The sequence below is a fragment of the Dendrobates tinctorius genome, unplaced genomic scaffold (genome assembly GCF_039654945.1).
Source record: "Dendrobates tinctorius isolate UK_male_01 unplaced genomic scaffold, ASM3965494v1 ptg000113l, whole genome shotgun sequence".
Lineage (NCBI taxonomy): Eukaryota > Metazoa > Chordata > Amphibia > Anura > Dendrobatidae > Dendrobates > Dendrobates tinctorius.
Genome location: NW_027361781.1, coordinates 2,627,520 through 2,649,205, shown reverse-complemented (window position 1 = coordinate 2,649,205; position 21,686 = coordinate 2,627,520). Strand labels below are relative to the sequence as shown.

Genomic DNA, 21,686 nt, shown 5'->3' with positions numbered 1-21,686 from the left:
GGCAGGCTGCCACTGCGGGCAGGATTGGAGCGGCAGCGGCCGCAGGAGACAGCGGACAGGCCGCAACGGGCTGGAGCACAGCGGTACCGGCTGCGGACGACCGTGGGCAGGTCGTGTCCTCGACTTGGTAAGGGGGTGACAGTCTGAGAATCTCCTCTCTGCTGCCGTTCTCCTCTCTGGTCACCGTCGGCCGCTCTAGCTCTCTCACAGTCCCACAGCCTCTTGTTCAGTGTCTGGCGTGCCACCAACTGTCTCCCCTGCGCGCCCCCTGCTCCTTTTATACTCGCCCCTCCCCTTGCTGCCCAGTCACGCTCAGTCATCTGCTCTCCTCCTTTGTTCCCCAGGTACTGTTTCCCTAGGAACCCAGATGGCGGTTCCCTTGGTTCCTGCCCAGACAACCTATGGGGGTCCTCCTCCCTACACAGACCTAACATATAGTCCATAGCACTTCACAGTACATGGCTTTAACTCGCAGTCACTAAACACACCAGACTACTCTTTGTCGAGTTACCGTGGGCGATCGCATGCTGTGCCAATGTCTTTCGCAACTTTACTCCATGCCACACATGTGAGGTACTCCTGGGGTGGACCCGCTAGACCATGGCAACGAACCTCCCGGGGGCGAGCTGACCAGGTGGACCACCCCCTATACAGGGAGTGTTTGGGGCAAGCCCGCGGGGAACTATTACCATGGCAGCTGGTACCCAGGGGATGTATCGACAGACAGACAGGTAGATCCGAGTTGGGGACACAGGACTGACGGGTCCGGCTTGGAGACACAGGACAGGTGGACACGGCTTGGAGACACAGGACAGACGGGCACGGTTTGGAGACACAGGACAGACGGGCACGGCTTGGAGACACAGGACAGACGGGCACGGCTTGGAGACACCGGACAGGCGGGAACAGGGCTGGACGGGACACGACCACGAACCTCCCGAGCCTAGGAGAGAGGATAATGGAAGAGGCGAAAGAGCAACGGACGGACAGGATGCAGGGGCGTACATAGAGAGCGGCCAGAATCACTAAGGAAGCGCAGTGATAATCAGGCACCGCCAGCAGGAAGAGGCGGCCTGATATAGGGGCAGTAGGAGACCTTCCGGGTCGTGACCTCCTAGTGGAGGAGAGGAAGGCGCGCGACCTCAGGAGGAGGAGGAGGAGGAGGAGCGCGTGTGCCCGGGCATAGTGTGTGCGCGCGCCCGCCAAGGAGGAGGGGCGGGAGAGCGCACCCGGCGCGGTCCAGAAGACCGGACGGAGGCGATCGCCGGACGGAGGAGAATCATAGAATCATAGAATCGTAGAGTTGGAAGGGACCTCCTGGGCCATCTGGTCCAACCCCCTGCTCAAAGCAGGATTCGCTAAATCATCCCAGTCAGATGTCTGTCCAGCCTCTGTTTGAAGACTTCCATTGAAGGAGAACTCACCACTTCTCGTGGCAGCCTGTTCCACTCATTGATCACTCTAACTGTCAAAAAGTTTTTTCTAATATCTAATCTGTGTCTCCTCCCATTCAGTTTCATCCCATTGCTTCTAGTCTTTCCTTGTGCAAATGAGAATAAAGTTGATCCTTCTACAATGTGACAGCCCTTTAGATATTTGTAGACAGCTATTAAGTCTCCTCTCAGTCTTCTCTTTTGCAAACTAAACATTCCCAAATCCTGCAACCTTTCCTCATAAGACAGGGTTTGCAGACCGTCACCATTCTGGTCGCTCTTTTCTGAACTTGCTCCAGTTTGTTGATGTCTTTTTTAAAATGTGGTGCCCAAAACTGGACACAATATTCCAGATGAGGTCTGACCAAAGAGGAGTAGAGGGAAATAATGACTTCACGTGATCTAGACTGTATGCTTCTGTTAATACATCCTAGAATTGCATTTGCCTTTTTTGCTGCTGCATCACACTGTTGACTCATATTCAGTCTGTGATCTATTAGTATACCCAAGTCTTTTTCACATGTGCTGTCACTTAGCCCTATTCCTCCCATTCTATATATGCTTTTTCCATTTTTATTGCCCAGATGTAGTACTTTGCATTTCTCCCTGTTAAAAACCATTCTGTTAGTTGCTGCCCACTTCTCCAGTTTATTTAAATCTTTTTGAATCCTCTCTCTCTCTTCTCTAGTATTAGCTATCCCTCCTAGCTTTGTGTCATCAGCAAATTTAATCAGTTTACCCTCAATTCCTTCATCTAAATCGTTGATAAAGATGTTGAACAATACAGGGCCCAGGACAGAGCCCTGTGGTACCCCACTTGAGACATTCTTCCAACTGGATGTGCAGCCATTTACGACCACTCTTTGGGTCCGATCACTAAGCCAGTTATGAATCCACCTAACAGTTGCCTTGTCCATTCCATACTTAATCATTTTTTCAATAAGGATTGTATGAGAGACTTTGTCAAATGCTTTGCTGAAGTCAAGATATACTATATCTACAGCATTTCCTTTATCCACCCAATCAGTGATACCGTCATAGAAGGAAATTAAGTTAGTCTGACATGACTTATTAGTTACAAACCCATGCTGACTCTGTTTAATCACTTCATTCTTATCCAGGTATTGACATACATGTTGTTTAATAATTTGTTCAAAGATCTTTCCTGGTATAGAAGTCAGACTCACCGGCCTATAGTTACCTGGGTCCACCTTCTTCCCCTTTTTGAAGATAGGAACAACATTTGCTCTTCTCCAGTCTTCTGGCACTTCTCCTGTTCCCCAAGAATTTTCAAGGATTATAGAGAGGGGTTCAAAAATTTCTTCTGCTATCTCCTTCAGTACTCTGGGGAGAGGAGCCGGGAGAGACCGTGGAGAAGCCCGCGGCAGCCGGCGCCGAGGCGAGGAGGCCACCGGCGAGCGGGTAAGCTGCGGCCGGGGGAGGCAAAGGGAGGAGTGCGCGGCAGCCGTCGCGTGACAGTACCCCCCTCCTCACGCGCCCCCCTCTGCAGTCTGGACAAATATTTAGCCAAGATTCGAGGAGCCTGGATGTTCTCCTGGGGCTCCCAGGACCTCTCCTCAGGGCCAAAGCCCTTCCAATCAACCAAAAAAAAAGTTCTCCCCTTTTGCCTCCTCATGGCTAAAATATCTTTAACCTCAAATACATCGTCTGCGGAGACAGGTGGAGGCGAGTGAGGGGCCTTAGAAAGGAAACGATTGAAGTTGACTGGTTTTAGCAAAGACACATGAAAAGCATTAGGCATGCGGAGAGAGGCGGGAAGCCGTAGTTTGTAGGAGACATCATTAATACGGGACAAGACCTCAAAAGGTCCAATATAGCGGGGACCCAGTTTATGGGAAGGGATTTTGAGGCGAATAAACTTGGAGGCTAGCCAAACTTTATCACCTGGGTGATATGGCGGGGCATCCAGGCGCCTCTTGTCTGCGTGTTTCTTAACCCTGTTACGTACCAACTCGAGAGCGGCCTTGGTCTCCTGCCAGATCCTGGAGAATTCACCGGACAGAAGATCAGCCGCCGGTACACCCGAGGCAGGAGGAACCGGTAGAGGTACACCAGGATGTTGCCCGTAGACGACAAAGAAAGGGGACTTGCCAGAAGACTCACTGACGTGGTTATTATAGGCGAACTCAGCAAACGGGAGTAGTTCAGCCCAGTTGTTCTGGTGGACATTAGAAAAATGCCGGAGGTAGTTCACCAAACTCTGATTCGTCCGTTCTGCCTGACCGTTGGACTGTGGGTGGTAAGATGAGGAGAAGTCGAGAGTGACATCCATCGATCTGCATAGGGCTCTCCAGAAGCGAGAGGTGAATTGGACTCCTCTGTCTGAAACAATATGTTGGGGCAGTCCATGAAGACGGAAGATGTGCTGAACGAAAATCTTCGCCAAGGCTGGGGCCGATGGCAAGCCGGAAAGAGGGATGAAGTGTGCCATCTTAGAAAACCTATCTACCACCACTAGGACGACAGTACAGTTGGCAGACTGGGGCAGATCCGTAATAAAGTCCATGGCAATGTGTTGCCAAGGAGACGAGGGTACTGGTAGCGGGTGTAGAAGACCAGAAGGCAGCTGCCTAGGCACCTTGATCTTGGCACAGGAGAGACAGGAGGCGACGAAATCCCGGACATCCTGGGGAAGAGTCGGCCACCAGTAGTAGCGGGACACCAGGAGAAGTGTCTTTTTAAGCCCGAGATGGCCAGCCAGCTTGGAAGCATGTCCCCAGTGTAGGATTCGTCTTCGGTCCTTCTCCTGCACAAAAGTCTTGCCAGGTGGGGGTGAGAGAAGAGAAAGCGGTGCCACCGTGATGAGCCGGGATGGATCCAAGAAATGCGCGGGTTCCTCTTCGACATCTGCAGAAAGAGAGGACCTGGACAAGGCGTCAGCTTTGAGGTTCTTGTTACCTGGACGAAAATGCAGATCAAAATCGAATCGACCGAAGAACAGAGACCACCTGGCCTGCCGTGGGTTGAGTCTCTGTGCAGACCGAAGGTAAGCAAGATTTTTATGGTCTGTGAAGATTGTGAAGGGATGTGCGGCGCCCTCCAATAAGTATCTCCACTCCTCTAGAGCTAACTTGATGGCAAGCAGTTCTCGGTCTCCGATGGAATAATTCCGCTCTGGGGTGGAGAAGGATTTGGAAAAGAAACCGCACGTAACGAGCCTACCAGAGGAAGACTTTTGAGACAAAACCGCTCCAGCTCCAGTTGCTGATGCATCCACTTCGAGGACGAACGGTTTGTTGACCTCAGGACGATGGAGTACGGGAGCCGTGGCAAATGCTCGTTTCAGAGATAGGAAGGCTTCCTCTGCTTCAGGGGTCCAGACGTGCGGGTTGGCTCCTTTACGGATCAAAGACGAGATAGAGCCAGCCAATGAGGAAAAATGAGGGATGAACTGCCGATAGTAATTTGCGAAGCCAAGAAATCGCTGAATGGCTTTCACCCCTTGGGGACGTGGCCAGTTAAGCACGGCAGACACCTTCTCCGGATCCATACGCAGGCCAGAGTCGGAGAGGATATAGCCTAGAAATGGAAGGGAAGACTGTTCAAAGGCGCACTTCTCCAATTTGGCGTACAGGCGATTCTCCCTCAATCGGAACAGTACTCGGCGGACATCTCTTCTGTGGGTGGACAGATCGGGAGAGAAGACCAGGATATCGTCAAGATACACGACCACACAGGAGTACAGAAGGTCTAGGAAAATGTCGTTCATAAATTCCTGAAAGACTGCGGGAGCGTTGCACAACCCGAAGGGCATGACAAGATACTCGTAGTGTCCATCCCTGGTGTTGAAGGCGGTTTTCCATTCATCTCCGGAGCGAATACGGATGAGATTGTAGGCTCCACGGAGATCCAATTTAGAAAAGATTCGCGCTCCTCGTAGCCGGTCGAACAACTCGGGGATGAGAGGTAGAGGATATTTGTTCTTGATGGTAATCTGGTTAAGACCTCGATAGTCAATACAGGGGCGGAGAGACCCGTCCTTCTTCTTGACAAAAAAGAAGCCAGCTCCAGCGGGAGAAGATGACTTCCGGATGAAGCCTCTGGCCAAATTCTCCTGTACATATTCAGTCATGGCCTGGGACTCGAGAGGACTCAACGGATAGATTCGCCCCCGGGGCGGAGTCGAGCCGGGAACAAGCTCGATAGGGCAATCATATTGCCGGTGCGGTGGAAGAGTCTCTGCCTCCTTTTTATCAAAGACATCCGCAAAGGCCCAGTAGGCCAAGGGCAAATCCGCAGGACCCGAGACAGGAGACGAGCATTTGAGGGGTTGTACTGGACGAAGACATCTAGTCTGGCAGAAGCGGCCCCAGCGAAGAATGTCTCCGGACCGCCAATCCAGGACAGGTTCATGCATCCTCAACCACGGAAGGCCCAGGAGCAAGGTGTGGGATAGAGACGGCAGCACGAAGAAGGCTATTTTCTCACGGTGCAGAACCCCGATCTGTAATTCCAGCTCTTCAGTGACCAGTGTAACGGTCTCGCGCAAGGGAATGCCGTCGACTGAGGCTAACTGCCGGGGAACCTCCAAGGACCTGACAGGTATCCCCAATCTCTTCACCGCCTCGAGTTGGATAAAATTACCAGCAGCCCCTGAGTCAATATAGGCTATCTCCGAAAAACGTTTGGAACCCTGGATAAACAAAACAGGAAGGGTCAAGGGTAGAGAGGTATCAAAGGCACCTAGGGAGGCCTCTCTTACCTGTCCTAGGCGGAGGAGTTTCCCAGCCTCACGGGGCAGGAACGCAGGAGATGGGAGGCGCTGCCACAATAGAGACAAAGACCGTGAGTGAGTCTCTCCTGGCGGCGTAGCTCCGCAGGCCTGAGTCGGTCTACTTGCATGGGTTCAGGGGCTGACGCCGAGGTGGAAGGCCGCAAGCGGGGAGGACTGCGTGTCGGAGGAGAAAAACGAGTGGGCCTTCTCTCCCTGGCGACCTCGCGGGAACGCTCCCGGAAACGCAGATCAATTCGCGTTACCAGCGAGATGAGATCCTCCAAAGACGAAGGTGTATCCCTGCCTGCCAACTCGTCTTTGATTCGGGCCGACAAGCCACGCCAAAAAGCCCCCACCAGAGCCTCATTGTTCCACCCAAGCTCAGAGGACAACGTACGGAACTGGATGGCGTACTGTCCCACAGAGAGAGTACCCTGGCGAAGGCAAAATAAGGACTCGGTGGCGGAGACCAGACGGCCGGGCTCATCAAAGACCTTACGAAATGTCTCCAAGAAGGTCACGAGCTGGGAGACTATCGGGTCATCACGCTCCCACAAGGGATTTACCCAAGCCAGTGCCTCACCCTCTAAGTGGGATATCATAAAGGCCACCTTGGCCCGGTCGGAAGGATACTGTAGGGGTGCCAACTCAAAATGCAATTGGCACTGGTTAATGAACCCCCGACAGAGTTTGGGATCTCCGCTATAGCGTGGGGGTTTGGCCAACCGGGGGGAGGAATGAGGAACTGCCACAGGCGCAGGGACAGCGGCCGCCGTCTGTAGAGCTAGTAAGCGGTTATCTACTGAGGCTATATAGTTCAAAATATGGGCCTGGGTGTCGCGCTGCTGGGCAAGTTCCTGCTGTAAGCCGGAGATTTGGGAGGCAATCCCCGGATCGGAGGTTTGCAAAGACGAAAGTCGGGACTCCATTGATTTGAGGAACGACATGATCCTCGCCTGATTCTCACGAAGGAACAAAAGTTCCTTTTGGGTCGGGGTCGGGGTACCAGCGGGATCCATGGCCTGATTATTCTGTGAGGTACTCCTGGGGTGGACCCGCTAGACCGTGGCAACGAACCTCCCGGGGGCGAGCTGACCAGGTGGACCACCCCCTATACAGGGAGTGTTTGGGGCAAGCCCGCGGGGAACTATTACCACGGCAGCTGGTACCCAGGGGATGTATCGACAGACAGACAGGTAGATCTGAGTTGGGGACACAGGACTGACGGGTCCGGCTTGGAGACACAGGACAGGTGGACACGGCTTGGAGACACAGGACAGACGGGCACGGCTTGGAGACACAGGACAGACGGGCACGGCTTGGAGACACAGGACAGACGGGCACGGCTTGGAGACACCGGACAGGCGGGAACAGGGCTGGACGGGACATGACCACGAACCTCCCGAGCCTAGGAGAGAGGATAATGGAAGAGGCGAATGAGCAACGGACGGACAGGACGCAGGGGCGTACATAGAGAGCGGCCAGAATCACTAAGGAAGCGCAGTGATAATCAGGCACCGCCAGCAGGAAGAGGCGGCCTGATATAGGGGCAGTAGGAGACCTTCCGGGTCGTGACCTCCTAGTGGAGGAGAGGAAGGCGCGCGACCTCAGGAGGAGGAGGAGGAGGAGGAGCGCGTGTGCCCGGGCATAGTGTGTGCGCGCGCCCGCCGAGGAGGAGGGGCGGGAGAGCGCACCCGGCGCGGTCCAGAAGACCGGACGGAGGCGATCGCCGGACGGAGGAGAGGAGCCGGGAGAGACCGTGGAGAAGCCCGCGGCAGCCGGCGCCGAGGCGAGGAGGCCACCGGCGAGCGGGTAAGCTGCGGCCGGGGGGAGGCAAAGGGAGGAGTGCGCGGCAGCCGTCGCGTGACAACACAACATTAGATTGCAGTCTCTAAACACGCTGGACCTCACTTCGACCAGTTACTGTGGGTGACCGCACAGTTCATTAAATGACACTTGTCAGTACACACAGTCCCCCATACTCAGGGTTACCTTTCAGGAGCTCCACTCCACACATTGACGTCTTGTCAGTCCGTGGTTACCGAGGAAGCTGCCTAACTGGGATCACTGTTCTGGAGCTCCACATGCTGACTTGTTCCACTGGCCAAACCTGACAGTCCAGACCCTCAGAAGGACGGTACCTTCCCCACCACAGTTAGCTGTCACAGGCTCTGCAGGTACCTGGTCTCACACTGTGCTCTTCAGGAATCCGGTCAACTCACAAGACCTTCCAACACATTGGCCTCTCAGGACATTACAACACTCATCATGTGACTAAACTAGTCACATTACGTAGCTGAAACCATCCCCACAGGTGGGAGGTGTGTGGTTAGCCAGTCCCGCCCAGCTCTATGGCTAACCCTGTAAGCCCCACTTTAAAAACAAAAACAAGGCTCATAGAACTACAGGTCCCATAGAACCTCCTCCGCTGCAAGACACATACTGGCCATTTACAACAATGCCGGTCACTGTCTCACAAGCCCTATAGCAAAAGTTAGAATTGCCCCCACCACCTCAAAAAAACAGCAAAGTAGATGGGTCATGGCATCTAGTTGCAGACACATCAGGGAAAACCTCCCAACTTTTAAAGATAGGGAGAGGGACATGTATTACAATATTTGCACAGTGTTCTTCCCCTATTGAAGTTCTTAATTCTCTCACCTACTATGATACCATGGCCCATAGAGTATGATGCTCCCAAAAATGACCACACACATAGCATGATACCCCAACAGTGAATTAACCCTAAGAACACCCAAAAACAAAACATGATTATGCCACAGTGCCCTCAGCAAAGCATGATGCCCCCACAGTTCCCCCAACACAATATAATGTCCCCACAGTACCACAACACAGTTGGATTTCCCTATAGTGCCCACATAAAACATGATGTCTTCACAGTTCTTCCACACATAGTAGTATGCTCCCACAGCCCACAGTAAAGTATGATGCTCAGAATGTCCCCTACACAGTATGATGCGCCCCAAGTGATGCCTGTCCCACAGTTCAGACACACATTATGAGGCCCCAATTACCCCAACAGAGTATGATGTACCCACAGTCCCCCCAAATAATGTGATACCCCTTTTCTTATTATGCCCCCACAGTCCCACACACAAAATGATACCCCAACAGTGAACCCCACAGTTAGCCACACAGTATGAAGTACCCACAGTCCTCATACAGTATGAAGGCCCCCACAGCCCTCACTGTTGTGAGTTTGTTTTCCCCTTCACCATTGAGGTCTGATGAACTCCCTCTTCTGGTGAAGGAAGGTAGTGAGGCTGATTACAAAGCACCTGAGCAGAATGATGATGACTGGGTGAATGGGATCGCTGACTGGATATAAGGCAGCCGACGCCCTTCTGCCTTGCGGGTGATTTCTCTGAGGGATTCTTGGAGACCAGTCTGATTCCTGCTCCTCAAAAGCTAAGTTTTCTGCTCTACTTTTTGCATTTGTGTTTTGGTTTTGTTTTGTCTTGCTTGTCTGGATTTCTGCCTTTCCCTGCTGGGTGAGCTGAATTCCTTTTTGCTCTGTCTTCAGATAATACCAGAGTACTGATATAGTCTTTTTGAAGCCTAGCATCTTCAGGGCTTTTTTCCCTATCAGTCTGTTGGCTCTTGTTTTTGAGAGGGTTTTGGCGGATTGCAGACAGCAGCCTTCCTTTTCTATCCTATTTAGTTAGCTTGGGCCCCATCATTTGCTCAGCCTATCTTTCTGTCTGTGTGAGTGTTTTTCCATCTCGCTTCACCGTCATTATATGTTGGGGGCTGCCTATTGCCTTGGGGTCTGCTCTGGGGCAGTTTAGATTTCCCTTTTCTGTCTTTAGGCTATTTAGTTCTCCGGCTGTGATCGAGGGGTCTAGGGCACCGTAGGAACCCCCCACGGCTACTGCTAGTTGTTGTTGTTAGATTCAGGGGTCTGCAATCCGATAGCTGCCAACTTCTCTGGTCTTCTGGACTTAGCTAGTATTTCTGTTTTTGCCTCCTACGGTGACTCAATCATAACACCTCACACAGTATGAAGGCCCCCACAGCCCTCACGCAGTATGAAGTACTCACAGTCCTCATACAGTATGAAGGCCCCCACAGCCCTCACACAGTATGAAGGCCCCCACAGCCTTCATACAGTATGAAGTCCCCACAGCCCTCACACAGTATGAAGGCCCCCACAGCCCTCACACAGTATGAAGGCCCCCACAGCCCTCACACAGTATGAAGGCCCCCACAGCCCTCACACAGTATGAAGTCCCCACAGCCCTCACACAGTATGAAGGCCCCCACAGCCCTCACACAGTATGAAGTACTCACAGTCCTCATACAGTATGAAGGCCCCCACAGCCCTCACACAGTATGAAGTCCCCACAGCCCTCACACAGTATGAAGTACTCACAGTCCTCATACAGTATGAATGCCCCCACAGCCCTCACACAGTATGAAGGCCCCCACAGGCCACACACAGTATGAAGGCCCCCACAGCCCTCACACAGTATGAAGTACTCACAGTCCTCATACAGTATGAAGGCCCCCACAGCCCTCACACAGTATGAAGGCCCCCACAGCCCTCACACAGTATGAAGTCCCCACAGCCATCACACAGTATGAAGGCCCCCACAGCCCTCGCACAGTATGAAGTCCCCACAGCCCTCACACAGTATGAAGTCCCCACAGCCCTCACACAGTATGAAGTACTCACAGTCCTCATACAGTATGAATGCCCCCACAGCCCTCACACAGTATGAAGGCCCCCACAGGCCACACACAGTATGAAGGCCCCCACAGCCCTCACACAGTATGAAGTACTCACAGTCCTCATACAGTATGAAGGCCCCCACAGCCCTCACACAGTATGAAGGCCCCCACAGCCCTCACACAGTATGAAGTCCCCACAGCCATCACACAGTATGAAGGCCCCCACAGCCCTCGCACAGTATGAAGTCCCCACAGCCCTCACACAGTATGAAGGCCCCCACAGCCCTCACACAGTATGAAGTCCCCACAGCCCTCACACAGTATGAAGTCCCCACAGCCCTCACACAGTATGAAGGCCCCCACAGCCCTCACACAGTATGAAGTCCCCACAGCCCTCACACAGTATGAAGGCCCCCACAGCCCTCACACAGTATGAAGTCCCCACAGCCCTCACACAGTATGAAGGCCCCCACAGCCCTCACACAGTATGAAGTCCCCACAGCCCTCACACAGTATGAAGTCCCCACAGCCCTCACACAGTATGAAGGCCCCCACAGCCCTCACACAGTATGAAGGCGCCCACAGCCCTCACACAGTATGAAGTCCCCACAGCCCTCACACAGTATGAAGGCCCCCACAGCCCTCACACAGTATGAAGTCCCCACAGCCCTCACACAGTATGAAGGCCCCCACAGCCCTCACACAGTATGAAGTCCCCACAGCCCTCACACAGTATGAAGGCCCCCACAGCCCTCACACAGTATGAAGGCCCCCACAGCCCTCACACAGTATGAAGGCCCCCACAGCCCTCACACAGTATGAAGGCCCCCACAGCCCTCACACAGTATGAAGGCCCCCACAGCCCTCACACAGTATGAAGGCCCCCACAGCCTCTGAAAAGTATTGACTCACAAAATACAAAAAGAAACTAGTCATCTAACCCTGTTCCCCCGAAGCCATTTGTATTATCGCCAGGCACAGGACAGTTCTACTACGCACTGGGTCTGGAGGCAATATACCCTGCCTATGATTAATGGCATAAACTGTTTAATAGTAAACGATCTAGAATTCTAGATATTGGAATATTTTAGTATTACATAGTTAATGGTGTAAAATTATAGGTCTCACTCTAGCTTTCTTCCCCACAGTGTATACAGGTGCATAGCGAATTTCCAGTTCTTCTGTATATTCCACATAGAAATATCGCTCTCTCTGTATCGATCGTCTCGCACTGTGATGGTTTTATCACCTGGCATTCATTTATTTGTCTTAAAGTAAAGCAATTATTTGAAGTGGCTTGTGGTAGACTTTATTGGACTGAGAACTCATAAAAAGTGTGAAGGCAGATTTGGTTTTTACATGGCACGAACACTCCCCAGCTGTGAACATAAGCAGTAAAATATATGCGTGTTTGAGAACTGTCTTTACTCGTCGACCGCTCGGAGATCTTAGGAGGAACTCATAAAAATTACAAGATAAAATATATTGCTTTTACGTCTTGGTGGCACTGCACTATGACTTAGATTTTATTCTCCTGCTATCTAGATCTTATTACTGATGGGTTGCAATATTCTTTCGTATAATTTTCCCAAATTGAGTATATTTACCAAGCGGAATCCAGTTCTTTAAATGCCTCTCTTTACCCTGGAGTCTTTTTGGTCAATCTACAGCACTTTGAAAGCTTGTTTATCTGGTTTCACCTCTCCTTAGACCTTCTGATCAGCCTTAATTTCCCATATATATTAGAGAAATATCCTCCGAACCTGCCAAGTTCATAGTATAAGAAATTCCGGCACTCAAAAGAAGTATATGCAGAAGAAATTTATTTGTACAACAGATTCTCCCAAAATCATGTGACGTTTCGGTCTACAACTCAGACCTTCATCAGAATAAAGGTATGGAGATATGTGTGAGCATGGAAAGTCCATGGAAGGCAGCCACGAGTAGCAATATTCTCCTTTTTGGGGGGTGGAAGAGAGATCAAGGTCTTGGGACAAAGGGAGAAAGTCCCTGTGGGCACATAGTCAGGCGTGTACACAGCGCTGGCAGGGGGGCTGGGGCGTAGTCTGATGAAGGTCTGAGTTGTAGACCGAAACGTCACATGATTTTGGGAGAATTTCTTTTGCATATACTTCTTTTGAGTGCCGGAATTTCTTATACTATAAGTTTTGAGGAGTGGTATCCTATTCCGTGCACCTCGAAGACGGAGTGACGTGTACTCTATTCCTATTCCTGCCAATTTCATGGTAGAGCTTCTAATTCTACTCTAGCTGGTGATGTTTGGAAGGGTGTGAGGGCAAGGATTGTCCATGTGGACGAATCTTCTAAAGGAGGTTAAGAGTCCATCTAAGGTGTCCACCAACGTTTTAAGGTGCTTCTATTTAGATGATAATCATGAAAGACGGTTCTTAAGAATACTCATTCTCAATGATCAGCCTGTTTAAATAGGTTACCAATCACCTGATGAACCAGCGAACTCGTATGTTCATTTGCTAAATAATTGTAAAGCTTGCTTAAAAATAATCATACTTGGCAGAACATCGTCCATGTGCTGTCGATGATATTTTACTGTCACAGAATGATAGTATTAAAGAAGAGTGGTCACCCTTTCTAAACAGGTTACATGTATCCGATCGGAGGTCATTTAAAAGCCTCGATTGGCCAGTGAGATACACCCTAAACCTACTCTCCCCTTAACGAATACTTGCAAGCGCAATCAGATCAAGAGGAATCAGGAGGCCAACAGCTATTAAGCACTTTTATACAATGTCATCTAAGCCTTTTTTGATTTCCATACTTAGTACTGTGAGTTCCTGTGGGTGTAAATACCATGAGCTTGATTAGTGCATCCTTCAATAACATGTAATATAATTTCCTGTTTGTCTTGCAGCTACTGAAAGCTGTCCCAGTTGGTGTCGGTCAGGTGTATGGCTGTGATAACCCTTGGACCGGAGGTATTTTCCTGGTGGCTTTGTTTGTATCCTCCCCAATCATCTGCATGCATGCAGCAATTGGATCAGCTTTGGGAATGGTAGCAGGTAAATATGTTACTGGGTGGTTTCTATTGCTAATAGACATGCTCCCCACCGAGCTGACTCATTGTCAATGAATGGGTCTTCACTAAATAAGTTTTGTGTCATTGTGACACTTAATACTTTTAAGACATACATGATGCACAATAGACACAAGTTCTGTGGAAGGAATCCACCCAAATCAGCCCCATCAAGATCTGTATTTCCATTTCCTAAAACATGGCCATGACAAAGTGGACAAACTTGGGCTCATTTACACTTCTTTGAAACAAGGAATGGAAAGTTAAACTATCACTGTCTGGAACATAAAAGTTCTAGTGATACACTAGTTTAACTTTCCAGCCCTTGTTGCAAAGAAGTTCAAATGAGCCCAAGTTTGTTCACTTTGTAGTGCCAAAAAAGTCCTACATGAAAGGGTAAGGTGGCATCAACCAGAACCAAAAGACAAGCTACAGCTTGATTACCTATTATTCTCCCTTCAGATGTTTATGTCTTCATATCAGGTGTCTTCATTCATTGAAGTAGAGTAGTGGGGTTTCACCAATAGAAAGTATAGACTTGGCAATCCACTTTGAGTGCCAAGTATAGAATTTATATTTCATTCATTGAAGATCAGTCTTAAAATTTTTCCATGACTTTTTTTGACTTATTAAGTTCAATTCTTCATTTTTAGGTCTAAGTCTGGCGACTCCGTTCGACAAGATCTACTTTGGTCTGTGGGGCTATAACTCGGTTTTGGCTTGCATTGCAGTGGGTGGAATGTTTTACGCTCTCACCTGGCAAACTCACTTGCTCGCTATAGCGTGTGGTATGTACTTATTTGGGATTGTACTTTGGTAAAAGTTTAACACTAAAAGCAGCAGTAATATACAAAGCCAGAGCCAGTGACACAGGAAGCTTTTCTCTGTTCTAGCAGCCAACTTTCCCACTAGTCGGGTAATGAATAATTCAAAGCCATTAAAATTCACCAGAATGCGCAAAACCTGAAGTATCTTGGGTTCTCTGTAAATTGATTGTCAATTATAGGATGTAACACAATATCAGTAAAGTACACAGTGACTGCACCAGCAGAATAGTGAGTGCAGCTCTGGAGTATAATACAGGATGTAACTCAGGATCAGTAATGTAATGTATGTACACAGTGACTGCACCAGCAGAATAGTGAGTGCAGCTCTGGAGTATAATACAGGATGTAACTCAGGACCAGTAATGTAATGTATGTACACAGTGACTGCACCAGCAGAATAGTGAGTGCAGCTCTGGAGTATAATACAGGATCCAACTCAGGATCAGTAATGTAATGTATGTACACAGTGACTGCACCAGCAGAATAGTGAGTGCAGCTCTGGAGTATAATACAGGATGTAACTCAGGATCAGTACAGGATCTGTAATGTAATGTATGTACACAGTGACTGCACCAGCAGAATAGTGAGTGCAGCTCTGGAGTATAATACAGGATGTAACTCAGGATCAGTAATGTAGTGTATGTACACAGTGACTGCACCAGCAGAATAGTGAGTGCAGCTCTGGAGTATAATACATGATGTAACTCAGGATCAGTACAGGATCTGTAATGTAATGTATGTACACAGTGTCTGCACCAGCAGAATAGTGAGTGCAGCTCTGGAGTATAATACAGGATGTAACCCAGGATCAGTAATGTAATGCATGCACATAGTGACTGCACCAGCAGAATAGTGAGTGCAGCTCTGGAGTATAATACAGGATGTAACTCAGCATCAGTAATGTAATGTATGTACACAGTGACTGCACCAGTAGAATAGTGAGTGCAGCTCTGGAGTATAATGCAGAACGTAACTCAGGATCAGTACAGGATCAGTAATGTAATGTATGTACACAGTGACTGCACCAGCGGAATAGTGAGTGCAGCTCTGGAGTATAATACAGCATGTATCTCAGGATCAGTGTTGCAATGTATGTGCACAGCGACTGCACCAGCAGAATAGTGAGTGCAGCTCTGAAGTATATTACAGGATGTAACTCAGCATCAGTAATGTAATGTACGTACACAGTGACTGCACCAGCAGAATAGTAAGTGCAGCTCTGGAGTATAATACAGGATGTAACTCAGGATCAGTAATGTAATGTATGTACACAGTGACTGCACCAACAGAATATTGAGTGCAGCTCTGGGGTATAATACAGGATGTAACCCAGGATCAGTAATGTAATGCATGTACATAGTGACTGCACCAGCAGAATAGTGAGTGCAGCTCTGGAGTATAATACAGGATGTAACCCAGGATCAGTAATGTAATGTATGTATGTACACAGTGACTGCACCAGCAGAATAGTGAGTGCAGCTCTGGAGTATAATACAGGATGTAACTCAGGATCAGTACAGGATCAGTAATGTAATGTATGTACACAGTGACTGCACCAGCAGAATAGTGAGTGCAGCTCTGGAGTATAATACAGGATGTAACTCAGGATCAGTAATGTAAAGTATGTACACAGTGACTGCACCAGCAGAATAGTGAGTGCTGCTCTGGGGTATAATACAGGATGTAACTCAGGATCAGTAATGTAATGTATGTACCCAGTGACTGCATCAGCAGAATAGTGAGTGCAGCTCTGGAGTATAATACAGGATGTAACTCAGGATCAGTAATGTAATATATGTACACAGTGACTCCACCAGCAGAATAGTGAGTGCTGCTCTGGGGTATAATACAGGATGTAACTCAGGATCAGTAATGTAATGTATGTACACAGTGACTGCACCAGCAGAATAGTGAGTGCAGCTCGGGAGTGATGTAAGTCTAAGCTGACCACACTGTAATGTAGATAACATTAATATGTAAAGTGAAGGTGTTGTTAATAGGTTAAAAAGTCTAGATGAACAAAGTTTGACACCTCTATATGTGCAATGTTCAGTATTTATTATACTAATTTCCCTTTTTCCTTACACCCCCAGCTCTCTTTTGTGCGTACTTAGGGGCTGCACTGGGCAACATGATGTCTGTGGTAAGTGTTTTTTAAGAAATTGTACAAATATTTGTACCTATCACTTTAACAATGGCATAGTATATATTTACAATAGACATCATGCCAACAGCGCCACCTTCCGTGTAACATTGATCTTTCGAGTCAACAACATCCCAAACCTTTTTGTCAATCAGTAACTTGGAGAAACATAGTTCTGTCTTCTGTCATGTGTCAGTCATTTTGTCTTTTTTTTTTTACATTTTGTCTAAAACTCTGATTACTAAGTTCAAAGAACTTCCACTCCTCGTGGGTATATGTAAAATAATTTGTCAAAGCTCTTTTTTTAAAAAAAAATGAACAAAAGCACATTCTTAAAGTTACCCCTAAGGCACAATAGTTTACTTAAAAGAGTAGTAACTAATATTTTAAATATAATGCATCCGACATCCTAAGAAAAGAAATCTTGTAAACTTACCCATTTATAAAAGTGGTCACCTAGACTTGGCAATTCCATTGACCAACCCTAATGGCTGAAACTAACAAGTCAACCTGTCATTGGCCACAGCAAAACAAAGTGAAGGTTCTGGAGTGGCCATCTAGGTCTCCTGACCTCAATATCATTGAGCCACTCTGGGGAGATCTCAAGCGCGAAGGTCATGCTAGACAGCCCAGGAATTTACAGGAACTGGAGGCTTTTTGCCAAGAAGAGTGGACAGCTTTACCATCTGAGAAAATAAAGAACCTCATCCACAACCACCACAAAAGACTTCAAGCTGTCATTGATGTTAGAGGGGGCATTACACGGTATTAAGAAATGGGGTATGTGAACTTTTGATCAGGGTCATTTGGATGTTTTGGGTTGTCATTATGATTTATAAAGAGAAAACACAGTAGTTTGACAATAAATGGCTTCACCCAACCAATAACCATGAGTGGAGAAAAAGTTTTGGTGTTTTCCTTCATATTCTCTGAAAAAAAGGCCAAGAAAGCAAAAATTCTTCCAGAGTATGTAAATTTTTGAGCACACCTATAGCCCCAGGACAACAATGGGGGGTTCAGGTCCTGAAATCTCAAAGCAAAGGACCGAAGTCCTCAGCAGAGTCGTGTATTGACCTGCAAAGTCTATTGAGCTTATACATTACCCTTTCATCTGAACAATTTGTGGGAGTCTCTGGACCACCTCCAGTCAAAGGAACTTAAAGGGGTTGTCCAGCCTTAGGCTACAAGTCTGCATTAACTCTATGTGACTGCAGACTTGTGAATTTTCATATCGTGTGCACTGCCAGCGATGAGAGCCATGACTGTATGTATGCGGTTTGCACACTTCCAGCCACATTCAGACTAGACAGCACCTGGCCTCGCCCACTTACATTATGTGAGGCATCGAACGTCTAGTCTGTATGTGATTGCTTATATGCAAATCATATACTCACACCCTCTGTTTCGGAGAATCCTCACAGTGAAAAGTGAGCGCGATGAGAGGATTAACAAGTCTGCAGTCACATATATTGACTGCAGACGTACAACCGAAGACTGGACAACCTCTTTTAGCAAAATATCAAAATTATGTACATTTTTAGTTACCCTTTAAAGGGCCGTCTCAGGAGAGTTGTTTGTTTTGGCTGTATTGTATTAGTTTCATTACTTTTTTAGAACCTTATGATTTTCTTTTTGTAGGTCGGGCTGCCATGTTGTACTTGGCCATTCTGCCTATCGGCGCTCACTTTCCTCTTGCTCACTACAAACAATCCAGGCATTTATAAACTGCCCTTATCGAAGGTCACCTACCCAGAGGCCAACAGAGTCTATTTCCAAAACCTGAAGAAGGACAAAAAGGAGAAATGCAACATCTGAATAATGGAAAGAAGGGATGATCAGACTTTTCTACCATCTTTTTTTATAATTTCCTGTGTCCCAAAATCTTTTCTACTCATGCAAAATCCATTGAAATGCTTAAACGCAGAAGACCGTTCATCCATGTTGGTTAACGTTTGCTATGTCAGACGTGCCAAGACTCTTTGGAAGATCAACGTGAGTATAGTGAGCAGCCAGGTGTCCAGTGTACAGGATCGACGCATGTAGAGTGGGAGATGATCTACGAAGAATATTTAATCGTAATTTTTTTTTATTTCTGAGACGTAAAGGACAAAAGGGAAGAATTTCCTAGATGATATCCTTAACGGATGGATCGTAGAACAAAACCTTTGATAGATGCAGGAAGCTTCACATTTGAGTTTATAGCTCTTTCACCAATCATTTGAAGCCTGAGCACAGGACATGGTGCCACGTTTACCATTGAGGACTATTATAACAAGTTATAAATAATGGCCCCAGAGCTTTCCACAAAGGTCTGAGTGAAAAACATATTACTGTGCATTTAAAGGGGATGTAAAGGATGAATAACTGGTAACAGCGCCACACCTGTCCATAGGTTGTGTCTGGTATTGCGCTTCAGTTGCATGAAAGTAAATACTATTAGACTTCAATACCACATACAACCTTAACTAGAGTTGAGCAAATTTTTCAAAATTCAGTTACGATTACGATCGGCGCCAAATATTGTTTTTGCTACATTCGCCGAACACAGCCGAACGTCATTGGAGTCAATGGGAGTAGAAATGAACAAAAATATTCGGAACCGATCATCAAACATAAATTTGGCACGAATAGGGTACTAATATGGCAAATTCAGATTCAGCAACCATTTCCGAACATATTCGCTCAACTCTACCTTTAACCCCTTTACTCCCTGGTCAGTTTTCATTTTTGTTCTTCAATTTTTTTTTCTCCCCTCCCTCTTCCAAGAGCCATGGTTTTTCTTTTTTTCCCTACCAACTTAGCTTTTTGAAGCTGCGTTTTTATCGACGGACAAGTGCTTTCTTTTAATGACAATGTTCATTTTCCTATACAATATAATGGAAAACATTTCAAAATGTGTTGAAATGGCCAAAAAAAAAGCAATTATTCCATTTTTTTTTTTTTAGTTCTGTTTTCATGGCTTTCATTGTTTGGTAAAAATGACTTAGCAACATGATTGTCCATGTCAGTACGATCACGGTGATACCAAACATGTAGATTTTTTTAATCATTTAAATGGTAAAAAAAATGAGATTTTGTAAAAAAATTTTCAGCAATAGCGCTGTGTAAAGGCTTGTTGCTTTGGGTGGTAAGATAATGTTTTTATTGATGCCTTTTTTTTGGTAGATACAACGTCTTGATCGCTTTTAATTGTATTTTATTAGGGAGCAATAGCAATCAAAATTCCGCAAGTCTGGTGTGCGATTTTTTTTTTCTTTCCACCATTAAGGTGTTTACTTCTCGGGTTAATTACATTAGATAGATTGAACTTTTACAAACATGGCACTACCAATTATGCTTAAATTTTAAAAAAAACTTCATTATTAATGGGGTGGAAAATCAGGGTGAGTAGAATTTTTATATGTATTGTACTTGTTTTATAATTATCATTTTTTTTATTTTATAGTCCCCTTAGGGGACTTGAAACTGTGATCGTTTGTGCGCTACTATTTACTGCAGTATTACTGTATCGCCATAAATATACAAAATTTTGTTCTTCTATGAAGCCCAGCCACATAAGAGGGTAAAGATGGTCTCCTTAGGGGCTCCAGCAGTTGTTTGGGCCTTAAAGTGCTAGTGCTTGAGCTCAGTGGCGATTGTGCTATATAAAAATGTCGCTGTCTGTGATTTGCCAAAAATAATGGCTACGGTTTTTCCTACTTATAACCATATCATATGCTAACCAAGTAACTAACAAATAAATGGAGTCAAGTGGATCTGTCATCAGATTCCACAAGAACAACTAGATACATGATTAAACAGATCTCTTAATCCTGATGAACCTAGTGTACTTATCGTGCAAATCCACGTCAGAACAGTTGTATTTGAAAAACTTTCACGTCTAGTGGCAAAATTGGCTGAGCGCGATAAAATGCACTCATTCATATCAGAAATATATACCGTATATATACAGTAATCCCACCAGCCTCATCAGTTCTAAGACATTTATGTAATAATGTATGCAGCTTGAATTTGCTAATAGATTCACTTCAGGGACTCATTAGTAAAAAAAAAAATAATAATAAAAATATAAAAGTAATATTCTTTTATTAAAGTTTTATTAAAAAAAGTCCTACTAACTATGTACTGTAATATAATTGTGAAAAATATATTTTTTTATTAAATCAAAACCAAATATAAATGTCCTAAAGCACTTATGTAAATAGCAAATGTGTGTGCCCGTGTATGTGTGTGTAATAAAATAATGAAAATTAGGTAAATTTTTGGGTGTGATAAAATAATGAAAATTCTTATGACAATTGTATCTAAAACTTATTAAAAAATATAAAAACAAATAAAAAAAACACTTGACCAATGAATACCACTTATTAACTCTTGTGTGTGTTCACACTGTATACTATGTACCATATATCAAAATGCTATGTGCTGTACTTGTAGAATGTAAATTAACGTTGTATACTTTCGCTAACTTTGTGTGAAATGCACTGAATAAAATACCAAAAAATTTTTTCTAGCACCCTGGATGTTTTTGTTTTGCATTTTTTTTTTTAATCTCATATTAAAGGGCTTGTCCAAGACTTGAATAACATGGCTGCTTTGTTCCGTAAATAGCACCACCCGCCTACAGAACCCGTCGGGGTTGTTGCTCAGCTCTATAGCTGAATATGTAACTTGGCTAATGTGTAAGCCCACTGCCACATCACGGTGATCCTCCAGCACTGAGCGAAGACCACCGCTGCCATGACAATGCACTAGCGGAGGGAGTGACCCCAGGCGTCCCACCGGACTTATCCTGCCAATCAAA

The 21,686-nt window shown here is 46.6% G+C and overlaps 1 protein-coding gene across 2 annotated transcripts in view; it reads left to right on the top strand.

Annotated features, from left to right (window-relative positions):
* The window catches only part of LOC141101000 (urea transporter 2-like), a 76,286-nt gene extending 54,891 nt beyond the window's left edge, over nt 1-21,395 (top strand). For both annotated transcript variants that reach the window (XM_073589781.1, XM_073589782.1), the window contains 4 exons: nt 13,751-13,898; nt 14,566-14,700; nt 16,833-16,882; nt 18,521-21,395. In XM_073589781.1, the coding sequence (XP_073445882.1) occupies nt 13,751-13,898; nt 14,566-14,700; nt 16,833-16,882; nt 18,521-18,697 (510 nt within the window). In that variant the 3' untranslated portion in view covers nt 18,698-21,395. The remainder of the gene's footprint in view (nt 1-13,750; nt 13,899-14,565; nt 14,701-16,832; nt 16,883-18,520) is intronic.
* Nucleotides 21,396-21,686: the final 291 nt, after the last annotated feature.